We start from the raw sequence: 17,972 nt of genomic DNA, 5'->3' as shown, positions 1-17,972 counted from the left end.
CAGAGCCACAATATAGGAAGTATTGCAGGCCCAAAGGGGCTGTGTCTGAATGTTACTAACTGTCAATTCCCTACTTCCTCCCTTCTTGATTCCTATCATAACTCATTGGAGGGAGGGACCTTGGATGCTCTCTTCCAATGTACTTTGACAGGAATTGAGGAAACCAGGATGGAGGAAGCATGGATTTGGGTCATTGTAGTCTTGCATGCCAGCCAGCCTCTCTCCCTATAGGCTGTAAGTAGCTTTGTGTGAGCCAGGGCTCGATCTCCGTAGAGTAAGGCAGCTTGATGTACAAGTACACCCCCTGGACAGGTGGCACAAAAAAGGCTTTAGGAAAATTGCAATTGGCTCAGAACAGAGCAGCACGGCTGGTCCTTGGATGTGCAAAGAGAGCTAATATTAATGTAAATCTCTCCTGGCTCAAAGTGGAGGAGAGATTGACTTCATCACTACTTGTATTTATGAGAGGTATTGACATGTTGAATGCACCGAGCTGTCTGTAAACTACTGGCACACAGTTCGGACACCCATGCATACCCCACAAGGCATGCCAAAATAGGTCTCTTCACAGTCCCCAATTCCCAAATAGACTATGGGAGGCGCACAGTACTACATAGAGCCATGACTACATGGAACTCTATTCCACATCATGTAACTGATGCAAGCACTAAAATCTGATTAAAAAAAACAGCTTATGGAACAGCGGGGACTGAAGCAACACAAACATAGGCGCACATGGATTTAGTACTGTAGATATGTGGTAGTGGTGGAGTAGGGGTCTGAGGGAACACAGTGTGTTGTGAATGCATTTAAAATTGTATGAACTGCCTTAATTTTGTAAATGTGTAAATGCAACTAATTGGGTCTTTTTAGCCTAAAAGCCAGCACTCTGACTTGTCTCCACAACAGTGGAGCGGACAGACAGCCACCACAGAGGACTGAGAGAAGAACACAGCCTAATGAAGTGTTGAAGAGGTATTCTTTATTGCAAGGTCATCCATTTAGTCTCAATCTATATATATTTAACCTTAAACATTGTTCTGTTGGTGAGAGCTAGAGGGCAGAATGAAATGTTTCATTCTGTCCAGTAGGTGTCAGCCCACTTACAGAAACAGGCATGAGGTCCAGTGTTTTCAGAATCACATTTATTTATCATGAGAAACATAGAGCAAGGGTGTGCCTAGGCTTTGGTTCATAATCAGAGGTGGTTCGGAGGGAAGAGGTTCTGTAGGGGAGTAACACTTCCTCTCAAGAAGAGGCTTCCGCTCTTTCAATGTCCTCTGAGGAAAGAAGGGAGGAGAGGACTGAGTATATTGTTAGAGGGGGGATGGTTTATACTGTACACTATATATACACAAAAGTATGTGGACACCCCTTCAAATGAGTGGATTCGACTATTTCAGCCACACCCGTTGCTGACCGGTGTATAAAATCTAGCGCAAAGCCATGCAATCTGGCAGAGTAGAATGGCTTTACTGAAGAGCTCAGTGACTTTCAGTCAGTTGGTCAAATTTCTGCCCCGCTAGAGCTGCCCCAGTCAGCTGGAAGTGCTGTTATTGTGAAGTGGAAACGCCTAGGAGCAACAACGGCTCAGCTACAAAGTGGTAGGCCACACAAGCTCACAGAAACGGGACCGCTGAGTCCTGAAGCGCGTGGCTCGTAAAAATCGTCTGTCCTCGGTTGCAACACTGACTACCAAGTTCCAAACTGCCTCTGGAAGCAACGTCAGCACAATAATTGTTAGTCTGGGGCTTCATGAAATGGGTTTCCATGGCCGAGCAGCCGCACACAAGCCTAAGATCACCACGCGCAATGTCAAGCGTCGGCTGGAGTGGTGTAAAGCACGCCGCCATTGGACTCTGGAGCAGTGGAAACGCGTTCTCTGATCACGCTTCACCATCTGGCAGTCCGACTGACAAATCTGGGTTTGGCAGATCCAAGGAGAACGCTACCTGCCCGGATGCATAGTGCCAACTGTAAAGTTTGGTGGAGGGCGAATAATGGTCTGGGGATGTTTTTCATGGTTCGGGCTAGACCCCTTAGTTCCAGTGACGGGAAGTCTTAACGCTACAGCATACAATAACATTCTAGACGATCCTGTGCTTCCAACTTTGTGGCAAAGGTTTTGGGAAGGCCCTTTCCTGTTTCAGCATGACAATGCCCCCATGCACAAAGCGAGGTCCATACAGAAATGGTTTGTCGAGATCGGTGTGGAAGAACCTGACATCCCATCGAACACCTTTGGGATGAATTGGAACGCCGACTGCGAGCCAGGCCTAATCGCCCAACATCAGAGCCCGAGCTCACTAATGCTCTTGTGGCTGAATGGGAGCAAGTCCCTGCAGCAATGTTCAAACATCTAGTGGAAAGCCTTCCCAGAAGAGTGGAGGCTGTTATAGCAGCAAAGGGGGGGACCAACTCCATATTAATAGCCATGATTTTGGAATGAGATGTTCGACAAGCAGGTGTCCACATACTTTTGGTCATGTAGTGTATACAGCGTTTACCATGAATGCAGTCTCCTCTAATGCGGGAACATTGCCTTTAAATTTCAATTGCGCTGTTGAATAGAGCCCTTTGTGTGTCACCATGGCAACCACTTATGTCCTTACCTGACTGCGGGTCAGTGTGGGGGTCCACCTCCTGGTCAGCCACGCCCAGCCTCTGTCTCAGGGAGTTCAGGGTGCGAGAGGGGAGTTGATCCGAGATGGACTCCAGGTACTTCAGCACGTAGTGGTCAGCATCGGTCAGTACAAAGCGGTGTCTGAAAACTGTGGGAGGGTAGGAGGGAATAGGGACCATAAGAGTGGGGATATATATGTTGGATGGTTGTATTAAATGTGAAACTCGGACCTGAGACAACAGGGTCTATAGAACAATATCACTGTTCTTCACCAGTGAAATACATGTGTTTTTGGTTGGAAGAAGGTTCTGATCCAAATGGACTGAAATGTCAATGAGACTAGAATTAAACCTGGTCTCAGATCTGTCACATCAATGACTATAGGAGTTGACAAGACAGCACAAACAGATCTGACACTAGACTAAACTTTATAGGAGCTACACTACATCTCCTCCAAGCTAAAACATCTCCGTGAACAGAACAGTACAGTCGTGGCCAAAAGTTTTGAGAATGACACAAATATTAATTTTCACAAAGTTTGCTGCTTCAGTGTTTTTAGATATTTTTGTCAGATGTTACTATGGAATACTGAAATATAATTACAAGCATTTCATAAGTGTCAAAGGCTTTTATTGACATGAAGTTGATGCAAAGAGTCAATATTTGCAGTGTTGACCCTTCTTTTTCCAAGACCTCTGCAATCCGCCCTCGCATGCTGTCAATTAACTTCTGGGCCACATCCTGACTGATGGCAGCCCATTCTTGCATAATCAATGCTTGGAGTTTGTCAGAATTTGTGGGTTTTTGTTTGTCCACCTGCCTCTTGAGGATTGACCACAAGTTCTCAATGGGATTAAGGTCTGGGGAGTTTCCTGACCATGGACCCAAAATATTGATGTTTTGTTCCCCGAGCCACTTAGTTTTGCCTTATGGCAAGGTGCTCCATCATGCTGGAAAAGGCATTGTTCATCAAACTGTTCCTGGATGGTTGGGAGAAGTTGCTCTCAGAGGATGTGTTGGTACCATTCTTTATTCATGGCTGTGTTCTTAGGCAAAATTGTGAGTGAGCCCACTCCCTTGGCTGAGAAGCAACCCCACACATGAATGGTCTCAGGATGCTTTACTGTTGGCATGACACAGGACTGATGGTAGCGCTCACCTTGTCTTCTCCGGACAAGCTTTTTTCCGGATGCCCCAAACAATCGGAAAGGGGATTCGTCAGAGAAAATGACTTTACCCCAGTCCTCAGCAGTCCAATCCCTGTACCTTCTGCAGAATATCAGTCGGTCCCTGATGTTTTTCCTGGAGAGAAGTGGCCATGATTTACAGAGGAAGAACAATGATTCCAAGCACCACCATCCTTTTGAAGCTTCCAGTCTGTTATTCGAACTCAATCAGCATGACAGAGTGATCTCCAGCCTTGTCCTCATCAACACTCACACCTGTGTTAACGAGAGAATCACTGACATGATGTCAGCTGGTCATTTGTGGCAGGGCTGAAATGCAGTTGAAATGTTTTTGGGGGATTCAGTTCATTTGCATGGCAAAGAGGGACTTTGCAATTAATCTGATCACTCTTCATTACATTCTGGAGTATATGCAAATTGCCATCATACAAACTGAGGCAGCAGACTTTGAAAATTAATATTTGTGTCATTCTCAAAACTTTTGGTCACAACACTAGGAATAATACCCTCCACGGTGTCTCCGATGGCAAAGTCGGCCGGGCCATAGAACTCGGGCTTGTCCACGGTGCAGCCCGGCTTGGGGATGCGTGTCTTTTCCAGGAACTGGCCGCTGATGATGCCGGAGTTGCGTGTTGATTGCTCGAAGATGCTGATCATATCACTGGACAGGAAGTAGGAGAAGATGAAGCGGCGGCCCTCGTCCTGGGGATTCTGGGAGTCCTGTGATATCAGAGCGAGATGGGGTGGAAGAAAATCAAGATGGTGATTGGTTACACTCAAAGGGTGACTGTGAGATAACTAGCATGTAAACATGTTTCTCAGTGGTTGTCATGGCCTACCGGGGTTCAGTTTCAACCTCATGACCAGTGATACTAATACCAGTATCAGTAGTGTGAAAAGGCTATTACAGCAACCAGCTTCCCAGAGCCCCAGGTAGACCTCTTTCTCCTAACCCCCCTCCAGCCCCTCACCATCCTGGCAGCATAGCGCAGAACTTTGTGGTCATTCTCCAGCATTTTCATTAGATCCTTCTTAGGGGGCTCAGGGATCAGAGACAGGCAATTTTGAAGGGAGTCCTCAAGTGAACCAAAACCATTGTAGGGCGGAACCTGTAGAGGGAATATAGGAGAGGTGAGGGGATGTATGTGGCACAGAAACAGGCAACCTCTAATACAACTGGGACTGACAAATGAACAGATAGAACCCACCCACGAGGGAGAGGATATGGGGTGTAGAAGTAGGCATGGGCAGAAAAAAAACACCATCCCTTCCACCCACCCACCAACCAACCCTCCCTAACTCCACCAGTCCAGTCCTCTGCCCTTTCACCTCATGCCTGTCGTGCAGCTCTGTGGTCTTCTTGACCACAGGTTTGGGTTTGAGCTCCAGGTCGGGGTGTTCCTTCTGATAGTAGGCCTTGGTGAACTCGTCACAGTCGTAGAGCAGGAAGCGCCGGCCCATCAGTTGCAGGGTCTCGCCCACCTGGAAGTCCTTGGGCGAGTAGTACTGGTGCACCTCCTGGGGGGACACCTCCAGTACACAGCTAGGGAAGGGCTCTGGAGAGGGGCGGAAGGACATGGGGACTGTTGTACAGTAATTAAACACATGGGGACTGTTGTATAGTCATTAGGAGGACATGGAGACTGTTGTATAGTCATTAGGAGGACATGGAGACTGTTGTATAGTCATTAGGAGGACATGGAGACTGTTGTATAGTCATTAGGAGGACATGGAGACTGTTGTATAGTCATTAGGAGGACATGGAGACTGTTGTATAGTCATTAGGAGGACATGGAGACTGTTGTATAGTCATTAGGAGGACATGGAGACTGTTGTATAGTCATTAGGAGGACATGGAGACTGTTGTATAGTCATTAGGAGGACATGGAGACTGTTGTATAGTCATTAGGAGGACATGGAGACTGTTGTATAGTCATTAGGAGGACATGGAGACTGTTGTATAGTCATTAGGAGGACATGGAGACTGTTGTATAGTCATTAGGAGGACATGGAGACTGTTGTATAGTCATTAGGAGGACATGGAGACTGTTGTATAGTCATTAGGAGGACATGGAGACTGTTGTATAGTCATTAGGAGGACATGGAGACTGTTGTATAGTCATTAGGAGGACATGGAGACTGTTGTATAGTCATTAGGAGGACATGGAGACTGTTGTATAGTCATTAGGAGGACATGGAGACTGTTGTATAGTCATTAGGAGGACATGGAGACTGTTGTATAGTCATTAGGGAGGACATGGAGACTGTTGTATAGTCATTAGGAGGACATGGAGACTGTTGTATAGTCATTAGGAGGACATGGAGACTGTTGTATAGTCATTAGGAGGACATGGAGACTGTTGTATAGTCATTAGGAGGACATGGAGACTGTTGTATAGTCATTAGGAGGACATGGAGACCGTTGTATAGTCATTAGGAGGACATGGAGACTGTTGTATAGTCATTAGGAGGACATGGAGACTGTTGTATAGTCATTAGGAGGACATGGAGACTGTTGTATAGTCATTAGGAGGACATGGAGACCGTTGTATAGTCATTAGGAGGACATGGAGACCGTTGTATAGTCATTAGGAGGACATGGAGACCGTTGTATAGTCATTAGGAGGACATGGAGACTGTTGTATAGTCATTAGGAGGACATGGAGACTGTTGTATAGTCATTAGGAGGACATGGAGACTGTTGTATAGTCATTAGGAGGACATGGAGACCGTTGTATAGTCATTAGGAGGACATGGAGACCGTTGTATAGTCATTAGGAGGACATGGAGACCGTTGTATAGTCATTAGAAACACGGTTGATAGCTGGAGTGCTCCAGAGATGGTTGTCCTTCTGGAAGGTTCTCCCATCTCCACAGAGGAACTCTAGAGCTCTGTCAGAGTGACCATCGGGTTCTTGGTCACCACCCTGACCAAGGCCCTTCTCCCCTGATTGCTTAGTTTGGCCGAGCGGCCAGCTCTAGGAAGATTCTTGGTGGTTCCAAACTTCATTTAAGAATGAGGGAGGTCACTGTGTTCTTGGGAACTTTCAATGCTGCAGAAATGTTTTGGTACCTTTCCCCAGATATGCGTCTCAACACAATCCTGTGTTGAAGCTCTACGGACAATTCCCTCGACCTCATGGCTTGGTTTTTGCTCTGACATGCACTGTCAACTGTGGGACCTTATATAGACAGGTGTGTGTCTTTCCAAATCATGTCCAATCAATTGAATTTACCACAGGTGGACTCCAATCAAACATCTCAAGGATGATCAATGGAAACAGGATGCACCTGAGCTCAATTTCGAGTCTCATAGCAAAGGGTCTGAATACTTATGTAAATAAAGTATTTCTGTTTTTACATTTGCAAAAATGTCTAAAAACCTGTTTTCGCTTTGTCATTATGGGGTATTGTGTAGATTGCTGAGGATTTTGTATTTATTTAATCCATTTTAGAATAAGGCTGTAACGTAACAAAATGTGGAAAAAGTCAAGGGGTCTGAATACTAATGTATAATATATTATAATATATACACTACCATTCAAAAGTTTGGGGTCACTTTGAAAGAAAAGTTTCTTTAATCAGCACAACAGTTTTCAGCTGTGCTAACATAATTGCAAAAGGGGTTTATAATGATCAATTAGCCTTAAAAGTATAAACTTAGCTAACACAACGTGCCATTGGAACACAGGAGTGATGGTTGCTGATAATGAGCCTCTGTACGCCTATGTAAATATTCCATGAAAAATCTGCCGTTTCCAGCTACAACAGTCATTTACAACATTAACAATGTCTACACTGTATTTCTGGTGAATTTGATGTTATTTTAATGGACAAAAAAAAGGTGCTTTTCTTTCAAAAACAAGTAAATGTCTAAGTAATCCCAAACTTTTGAACGATAGTATATATATATATATATATATATATATATATATAATACCAGTCAAACGTTTGGACACACCTACTCATTCAAGGGTTTTTCTTTATTTTTACTATTTTCTACATTGTAGAATAATAGTGAAGACATCAAAACTATGAAATAACACATATGGAATCATGTAGTAACCAAAAAAGTGTTAAACAAATCAAAATATATTTTATATTCTTCAAAGTAGCCACCCTTTGCCTTGATGACAGCTTTGCACACGTGTAGCATTCTCTCAACCAGCTTCATGAGGAATGCTTTTCCAACAGTCTTGAAGGAGTTTCCACATATGCTGAGCACTTGTTGGCTGCTTTTCCTTCACTAGAAAAATTATCGACGACAACACCTGTTTTGATGTTCTTAGGCTGCAAGGGAAGGGGTCCCAGCCACTGTTGGGCTCTCCCAGCATTAACCCGGTTAGATCACTACACAGAGAAACTAGTGTCGATAGCTACAATAACTGAGAGACTTACTGCAGGCTGGTTTGATGTTCTTGGGCAGCCTCTGTCTGCGTAGCAGCACAGGGAATGGGTCCCGGCCACTGTTGGGCTCATGGACTTCTCGGATCTCCACTGAGTCATCCACCAGATAGTACTGGATTGTTACAGGCCTGGCCTCCCCGTACAGAGAGTCAGTGTGGTCCCACAGCGCAAAGAAACGCAGCACCTATTGATACAGATGGCCAGAGGTCAAAGGTTATAGAGAGAATAAGATCCTGCTGAGGTCATGTTTAGCCATATAAATAGTTATGTGTGTTTAAACCCATTCTAAATCCTTTGAGTCCTTTGCTTAGACTGATTTGAATACAAATCATGGTAAAATGGTACATGAGTAATCTATAGGAACATTATACTTTCAGTGAGCTCCAAAGGTATTGGGACAGTGACCCATTTGTTGTTGTTTTAAAATGATACAATGACTATGAGGTTGAAGTGTAGACTGTCAGCTTTAATTGGAGGGTACAACTTTTAGAAATTACAGTACTTTTTGTACATAGTCCCCCATTTTACTGGACCAAAAGTATTGGGACAAATTCACTACTGTGTTTTAAAGTAGTCAACAGTTTCGTATTTGGTCCCATATTCCTAGCACACAATGATCACATCAAGCTTGTGACTCTACAAACTTGTTGGATGGATTTGCTGTTTGTTTAGGTTGTGTTTCAGCTAATTTTGTGCCGAATAGATGGATCAAAATACCCTCAATTTAAAGCTGACCGTCTGTACTTTAACCTCATAGTTGTTGTATAATTTCCAATCCAAAGTGCTGGAGTACAGAGCCAAAACAACAAAACATTTGTCACTGTCCAAAGACTTTTAGAGGTCACTGTATATCAATGTAATGCCAATGCTGGACATCAAATATATTCAGCAAAAGATTTGATGAAGTGCATGGGAGCATTGAATGCAAGGCTGACATAGGAGACGAGTGTCTCATATCGACCAATAGATAATATCCATATGGGAGGCATGTAGGAGTCAGGGCAACTAAGTACAGCCCGCTCACCTTGCGGTCCATGGTGAGGAACTGCTTGAGGCGGTCGAAGACAGATGGGGTGATGTAGGAGCGTCCAGGCTGGGTGCGCCGCTGGATGTACGGGTCGACCGGGGTCGGCTCAGCGTCGTTCAAAACCAGACCCTCGCTCTCCATGAAGTCCTGACCATATGAGACACAGTACAGAGTATCTACTATAGCATAGATACAGATAATAAACATACCACGGAGCTAGAAGTATTCAACATAGAACATGAAAAGAACATGAAAAGTAAAAAAAAAAAAGTGCATTTGACAACACAGTGAGGAAAACAAGTCTGTGTGTGTGATGTGTGTGTCTAACTGACTATGTGTCACAGTGCATGAGATGTGTGTTTACCGTATGTGTCACTTTGTGGTTCTGTAGGTAAACACAAACAATCAAAAGTTTGGACACACCTACTCATTCAAGGGTTTTTCTTTATTTGAACTATTTTCTACATTGTAGAATAATAGTGAAGACTTAAACTATGAAATAACATATGGAATCATGTAACCAAAAAAGTGTTAAACAAATCAAATTATATTTTATGTTTGAGATTCTTCAAAGTAGCCACCCTTTGCCTTGATGACAGGTTTGCACACTTTTGGCATTCTCTCAACCAGCTTCACCTGGAATGCTTTTCCAACAGTCTTGAAGGAGTTCCCTACAGTACATATACTTAGCACTTGTTGGCTGCTTTTCCTTCACTCTGCGGTCCAACTCATCCCAAACCATCTCAATTTGGTTGAGGTCGGGTGATTGTGGAGGCCAGGTCATCTGATGCAGCACTCCATCACTCTCCTTCTTGGTCAAATAGCCCTTACACAGCCTGGAGGTGTGTTGGGTCATTGTCCTGTTGAAAAACAAATGATAGTCCCTCTAAGCGTAAGCCAGATGGGATGACGTATCGCTGCAGAATGCTGTGGCAGCCATGTTGGTTAAGTGTGCCTTGAATTCTAAATAAATCACTGACAGTGTCACCAGCAAAACACCCGCACATCATCACACCTCCTCCTCCATGCTTCACGGTGGGAACCACACATGCAGAGATCATCCGTTCACCTACTCTGCATCTCACAAAGACACAGCGGTTGGAACCAAAAATCAAACATTTTGACTCATCAGACCAAAAGACAGATTTCCACCAGTCTAATGTCCATTGCTCATGTTTCTTGGCCCAAGCAAGTCTCTTCTTCTTATTGGTGTCCTTTAGTAGTGGTTTCTTTGCAGCAATTCAACCACGAAGGCCTGATTTACACTGTCCCCTCTGAACAGTTGTTGAGATGTGTCTGTTACTTGAACTCTGTGAAGCATTTATTTGGGCTACAATCTGAGGTGCAGTTAACTCTAATGAACTTATCCTCTGCAGCAGAGGTACCTCTGGGTCTTTTCTTTCCTGTGGCAGTCCTCATGAGAGCCAATTTCATCATAGCGCTTGATGGTTTTTGCGACTGCACTTGAAGAAACTTTCAAAGTTCTTGAAATGTTTTCGGATTGACTGATCTTCATGTCTTAAAATAATGATGGACTGTCATTTCTCTTTGCTAATTTGAGCTGTTCTTGCCATAATATGGACTTGGTCTTTTCCCAAATAGGGCTATCTTCTGTATACCACCCCCTTGTCACAACACAACTGATTGGTTCAAACGCATTAAAAAGGAAAGAAATTCCACAAATTAACAAGGCACACCTGTTAATTGAAATTCCTTCCAGGTGACTACCTCATGAAGCTGGTTGAGAGAATGCCAAGAGTGTTCAAAGCTAACCGGTGCCTGTATATAGCCTTGCTACTGTTATAGCCTCGCTACTGTATATAGCCTTGCTACTGTTATTTTTCACTGTCTTTTTACTGTTGTTTTTATTTCTTTACTTACCTATTGTCCACCTAATACCTTTTCTGCCATGTTGGTTAGAGCCTGTAAGTAAGAGTTTCACTGTAAGGTTTACACCTTACAACTTTGATTTGAATCTGTCAAGGCAAAGGGTGGTTACTTTGAAGAATCTGAAATATCAAATATATTTTGATTTGTTTAACACTTGTTTGGTTACTACATGATTCCATGGGTGTTATCTCATAGATTTGATGTCTTCACTATTATTCTACAATGTAGATAATGGTAATAATAAAGAGAAACCCTTGAATGAGAAGGTGTGTCCAAACTTTTTACTGGTACTGTATGTGTTGGTATCCTAGTGTGTGATAGATAATGGGTGTGATGTGTGAGTGTGTATCGTATCTATTTACCTGTGTGTAGCTGTCACAGTGTGTGACGCGGTAGACGGTGCCGTACACTACCAGGTCCATGCCCACGTTGAGATCTTTCCAGTGGTAGTGGTCGCCACGGTCATTCTTGGGCAGCCTCTGGCGCTTGATCAGCTTGCCCTGCGGTCGAGGAAGAAAGGATTCACACATCAAAAATATACTCAGTCATATCTATCAATTTTGTCCTAGAAGAAAAACACCAACCATCTTCTAAAATCATGATTTAGAATGTTGCAGTGCGTTAGTTCACAGCGCAGCTGTCTTTACAAGAGGAAAATGTCGCCCTAAGTACAAATTAAACTTAAAGTGGAACTTACAGCGTTTTAACCACGTTGCAGATATGAAACAATAATATCAGTAAAAAATATCAAATTCCCCAGTTTATGCTACAAAACCAACTTTATAAGAGGTTTTAAAAATAGGTTCTATTTGACTCAAAGTTCCATGACGTACACTAAGTTATTGTTGGCAGAATAGATGGATGCAGTTCAATGCATGATTCATATAATTCACCACAACATTTATTGGTAGTCCAAAAACTATTGCTATCAGGTTGTAAATAACAGCTGGCCTGGCCAGTATTTTCGACAAAAACAGACGAATGTAACTAAGGCTGGGAATGTCAAAACAATCAAGGGCAATGATCACAAGTCAGTCATCCCATTGCTAATAAGCTAGCGTATCTATTAATATAGCAACAGGCTAAAAACACAGAGCCTAACATTAGCTAGCTAACTAGCTGCTAGGAGGATGTCATGTCATGTCATTGGAAGAGTGGGTGAGTGGTTGACTTTCCCCTCATATCGTTTTTTGGTGGCTATACACAGCTAGAGATGTATGTGTCATTTGTATAACTAGCAAGAACTTGTCCAGTTAGCATATCTCTTATGTTCGCAAATTCAATCTGGCGCTCTATCTTTCTATCTACGATTTCAGATTTCTCTCATCTGTGTGACAGAGCACAGAATAACTGATAAATTTACGAAAGCGCAACACCTGCTGAATATGACCGGTGTCAGTAAACGCAGGCAAAGAAAGTAATAGTTAGTCACAAAGCTCTAGATAACATGTAAACAGCCTAACCAGCTTTGCTAGGGCAAGTAAAATGGTTAGAGTGAGGTGTTCTCTCATTTGTGTCTGGAAGTAGCTAGCTAGCAAGCTAGCCAACTTTAGCCAGTTACAGTGGGGGAAAAAAGTATTTGAACCCCTGCTGATTTTGTACGTTTGCCCACTGATAAAGAAATGATCAGTCTATAATTTTAATGGTAAGTTTATTTGAACAGTGAGAGACAAAATAACAAAAATATCCAGAAAAACACACGTCAAAAATGTTATAAATTGATTTGTATTTTAATGAGGGAAATAAGTATTTGACCCCCTCTCAATCAGAAAGATTTCTGTCTCCCAGGTGTCTTTTATACAGGTTAGGAGCTTGAGATTAAGAGCACACGCTTAAAGGGAGTGCTCCTAACCGCAGCTTGTTACCTGTAAAAAATACACCTGTCCACAGAAGCAATGAATCAATCAGATTCCAAACTCTCCACCATGGCCAAGACCAAAGAGCTCTCCAAGGATGTCAGGGACAAGTTTGTAGACCTATACAAGGCTGTACTGGGCTACAAGACCATCGCCAAGCAGCTTGGTGAGAAGTTGACAACATTTGGTGCGATTATTCGCAAATGGAAGAAACACAAAAGAACTGTCAATATCCCTCGGCCTGAGGCTCCATGCAAGATCTCACCTCGTGGGGTTGCAATGATCATGAGAACGGTGAGGAATCAGCCCAGAACTACACGGGAGGATCTTGTCAATGATCTTAAGGCAGCTGGGACCATAGTCACCCAGAAAACAATTGGTAACACACTACGCCGTGAAGGACTGAAATCCTGCAGCGCCCGCAAGGTCCCCCTGCTCAAGAATAAATATACATGCCTGTCTGAAGTTTGCCAATGAACATCTGAATGATTCAGAGGACAACTGGTGAAAGTGTTGTGGTCAGATGAGACCAAAATGGAGCTATTTGGCATCAACTCAACTCGCCGTGTTTGGAGGAGGAGGAATGCTGCCTATGACCCCAAGAACACCATCTCCACCGTCAAACATGGAGGTGGAAACATTATGCTTTGGGGGTGTTTTTCTGCTAAGGGGACAGGACAACTTCACCGCATCAAAGGGACGATGGACGGGGCCATGTACCGTCAAATCTTGGGTGAGAACATCCTTCCCTCAGCCAGGGCATTGAAAATGGGTCGTGGATGGGTATTCCAGCATGACAATGACCCAAGACACACAGCCAAGGCAACAAAGGAGTGGCTCAAGAAGAAGCACATTAAGGTCCTGGAGTGGCCTAGCCAGTCTCCAGACCTTAATCCCATAGAAAATCTGTGGAGGGAGCTGAAGGTTCGAGTTGCCAAACGTCAGCCTCGAAACCTTAATGACTTGGAGAAGATCTGCAAAGAGGAGTGGGGCAAAATCCCTCCTGAGATGTGTGCAAACCTGGTGGCCAACTACAAGAATCGTCTGACCTCTGATTGCCAACAAGGGTTTTGCCACCAAGTACTAAATCATGTTTTGCAGAGGGGTCAAATCCTTATTTCCCTCATTAAAATGCAAATCATTTTATAACATTTTTGACATGCGTTTTCTGGATTTTTTTGTTGTTATTCTGTCTCTCACTGTTCAAATAAATCTACCATTAAAATTATAGACTGATCATTCTTTGTAAGTGGGCAAACGTACAAAATCAGCAGGGGATCAAATACTTTTTTCCCCCACTGTAGCTTTGGGTGCTTGGTTGGGACAAGCGTGCATTGTTGGCAGGCAAGCTGCAGAAGGACGAGTAGACTACAATTCCCCATCGTTTATCAGTGCAATATTGATGGCCAACTAACTGAAAAAGTTTGAGATGGTTTATCTGACGTTCCTTCGTCAGATGTTAGCTCATCTTGCTCTGGCTAGCATTAGTTGTTGATCTTTTTGTTGTTGATGTGCATTACTGAGGGAGATAGAGTCTACCTTTTCATGGTTGTTTGATCAATAGGACTGTAAAGTTCCCAAATGTAAGAGGTCTGCTGTTGTATTTACACATTTGCAGAAATCCATTCAGGTGTATTTTGTGGCTTGGCGAATGTGTAATGATCTAAAGTTGCGCTGTTGCATCTGCCTGTAAACACACAGTCCAGTTCAACATGAATGATGGCAGGTCCATCTGCCTGTAAACACACAGTCCAGTTCAAAGTGAATGATGGCAGGCCCATCTGCCTGTAAACACACAGTCCAGTTCAAAGTGAATGATGGCATGTCCATCTGCCTGTAAACACACAGTCCAGTTCAAAGTGAATGATGGCAGGTCCATCTGCCTGTAAACACACAGTCCAGTTCAAAGTGAATGATGGCAGGCCCATCTGCCTGTAAACACACAGTCCAGTTCAAAGTGAATGATGGCAGGCCCATCTGCCTGTAAACACACAGTCCAGTACAAAGTGAATGATGGCAGGCCCATCTGCCTGTAAACACACAGTCCAGTTCAAAGTGAATGATGGCAGGCCAATCTGCCTGTAAACACACAGTCCAGTACAAAGTGAATGATGGCAGGTCCATCTGCCTGTAAACACACAGTCCAGTTCAAAGTGAATGATGGCAGGTCCATCTGCCTGTAAACACACAGTCCAGTACAAAGTGAATGATGGCAGGCCCATCTGCCTGTAAACACACAGTCCAGTTCAAAGTGAATGATGTCAGGTCCATCTGCCTGTAAACACACAGTCCAGTTCAAAGTGAATGATGGCAGGCCAATCTGCCTGTAAACACACAGTCCAGTTCAAAGTGAATGATGGCAGGCCAATCTGCCTGTAAACACACAGTCCAGTACAAAGTGAATGATGGCAGGTCCATCTGCCTGTAAACACACAGTCCAGTACAAAGTGAATGATGGCAGGCCCATCTGCCTGTAAACACACAGTCCAGTGCAAAGTGAATGATGGCAGGTCCATCTGCCTGTAAACACACAGTCCAGTACAAAGTGAATGATGTCAGGCCTGTGTGCAAATGGCTTGTTTGTATAAAGGACACTTTTACTTTTCTAGATGCACAATTGAGAGCATCCTGTCGGGCTGTATCACTGCCTGGTAAGGCAACTGCACTGCATCACTGCCTGGTAAGGCAACTACACTGCCCACAACCGCAGGGTGGTGCAGTCTGCACAGTGCATCACCGGGGGCAAACTACCTGCCCTCCATGACACCTACAGCACCTGATGTCACAGTAAGGCCAAAAAGATCATCAAGGACAACAACCACCCGATCCACTGCCTGTTCACACCGCTATCATCCAGAAGGCGAGGTCAGTACAGGTGCATCAAAACTGGGTCCGAGAGACTAAAAAACAGCTTCTGTCTCGTCCTGGACGACGTTTTTATTCGGTTGTATTTACTGCAGTGTCTATTAATTTGTATAAAATATATGGCCGCTGTCCCACTCTATATTGCTATAGAATTTTCACAAATGTCTTAGTATACGTAATTCTCAAACATTCTAAGAATTGATAAAAAGTTGAAAATTACCATATCTAAGTGCTCGCTTGTCAGAATCTTTTTTTTAGGTATCATATTCTTTCTGGGGATGTATATGAACAGATTTTAATAACTTTAAGTGGAAGCTAAGATTCTTATCTCCTCTGATCTTCTTTGCCTACCTGTGGTATCCCAGAGTTCTCCACCACCGGTTCCATGATACACATGCTGTCATCCTCCAGGTAGTAGTAAAGGACCACAGGGCGCACGCGGTAACCCTCCTGGGGCGAGTGCAGCACCTCCTGCTGGAAGTAGCCATAGAAGCGCAGCACCTGGAAGAGAGGAAATGGGAGTGGGTGAGGGGAGGAGAGAGTGAAAAGGAGGAGGGGCGAGGGAGGAGAGAGGGGAGAAGAGGGATGAGAGGAAGAAAGCAAGGGGAGAGGACAGATCAGTATATTCCTCTGCCTGGATACTGTTCTGTAAAAACTTCAGAAAACAATTATATAATTTCATAGTTCCCCAGCCTGAGGCTATTGTAGCCTACCTTCTTGTCATAAGCGACATGAGCAGGGATGAAGTCCAGTGCTGGGCTGTAGTGGGTGGTGCCATAGGTGAGAGCAGACGTCTGATTGGAAAACTGGTTGATCTCACTCTGGGTCAGCTCACTGGACAGGAGAGGGGCTTGTCCGATGCCAACCTTGGGCCGGTGCGGCAGGGCATAGCCATTCTTATAAGACAGGGTTTGAGGACGATGGTGAGCTGACTTCTAGACAGAAATATATATATATATATTTAAGTGTTGTCGGAGGTATCAAGGATGTGGTCAGTACAGCGTAGATAATCAGGAAAATATTCATTTTGGCTAGGTCAGATTCATAGGTCTGCACTTCTCCTCCACTACTAACATAAGAATATAGTTGAAGAATGCACCATATGCCCTGGACCAGAAGTAGTCAGTTTCAATAAATTGAGGATAAGCAGGAATTCACAGGTAAATCGTCAGAAAAGCAGGGAAATCAAATCCCTTTATAAAAATGTAGTTTTGGCCTTTCACTTTGACCGTAATGGAATAGCTCGTCAAAAGGAGGAGTCAAATAATATGCCTGGTCTGTTGACCTTAGCAGCAGAGGTAGACAGCTAAAATTGTTAGCTATCTACATATGATTGAAGTTTTTTTTACTAGCCTCACTCTGTTTGACTGAGTTACATTAGGCTACTTAACTGCAACGTGATACACATGAAACGAGCTACTGCAGAAATAAACTGTCTACAAATTGCAGTGTAAAACCTGTACAGTTTATTTCTGCAGTAGCCCGTTTCATGTGTATCACGTTGCAGTTAAGTAGCCTAATGTAACTCAGTCAAACAGAGTGAGGCTAGTAAAAAAAGTTCAATCATATGTAGATAGCTAACAATTCGAGAAACTAGTAGACAAAATAGGACAAATTGCACTTTTATGCTATAGCCATTTGTCATTTCACATTGCCTGAGCCACATTCCACAGCATGAGCTTGATGGATAATAACTTCGTTGCAATCGAACACCGACGGAAACTTCTGTAGCAAACTATTCAAGTGTAACCTTCAACGTGTTACATTAAAAAGTCAGATACATTGTTGCAGGTTTATTTGACCTGGCCCAAAAAGAAACAAATTGACCTTACCGTAACATCCCGAAAGGTGTTTCCTGGCAAAAATGGTAAGCCATGTCCCGTGTTGATCGACATTGCTTGTAATACTCAAACGTTCAAATAAGTATTTGGAACATAGAAATAATGGACAAATACTGAACAGAAACTATAAAGGTTTAGCTATCAATCAATTAACATTATTTATAGTGTAACTGTGGTTTAAATTAGGCCGAGGTGACCAAGGAAACAGAGGATAGTATCAGTTGCCATGGGGAAATATAAACAAACGTCACTCAAAGAAAATACGCGAAATTCGCA

The 17,972-nt window shown here is 43.5% G+C and overlaps 1 protein-coding gene across 3 annotated transcripts; it reads right to left on the bottom strand.

The window, feature by feature from the left end:
* Positions 1-962: 962 nt before the first annotated feature.
* efhc1 (EF-hand domain (C-terminal) containing 1) lies at positions 963-17,957 on the bottom strand. 3 transcript variants are annotated; one of them, XM_014143896.2, is made up of 11 exons: positions 17,688-17,957; positions 16,569-16,790; positions 16,207-16,356; positions 11,497-11,634; positions 9,242-9,391; positions 8,209-8,401; positions 5,140-5,366; positions 4,782-4,919; positions 4,317-4,530; positions 2,613-2,771; positions 963-1,280 (listed from the first exon to the last, which is right to left on the bottom strand). In XM_014143896.2, exons 1-11 carry the CDS (start codon positions 17,748-17,750, stop codon positions 1,249-1,251), a joined length of 1,686 nt encoding a protein of 561 aa, XP_013999371.1. In that variant the 5' UTR covers positions 17,751-17,957; the 3' UTR covers positions 963-1,248. The 3 variants fall into 3 exon arrangements, with proteins under 3 accessions (XP_013999371.1, XP_013999372.1, XP_013999373.1); XM_014143897.2 differs by having other exon boundaries at positions 16,569-16,787; positions 17,688-17,937; XM_014143898.2 differs by having other exon boundaries at positions 16,569-16,751; positions 17,688-17,936.
* Positions 17,958-17,972: the final 15 nt, after the last annotated feature.

The sequence above is a fragment of the Salmo salar genome, chromosome ssa15, assembly GCF_905237065.1.
Source record: "Salmo salar chromosome ssa15, Ssal_v3.1, whole genome shotgun sequence".
Classification (NCBI taxonomy): domain Eukaryota; kingdom Metazoa; phylum Chordata; class Actinopteri; order Salmoniformes; family Salmonidae; genus Salmo; species Salmo salar.
Note: the sequence above shows the minus strand (reverse complement) of the source record. Positions and strands in the feature narration are given on the sequence as shown.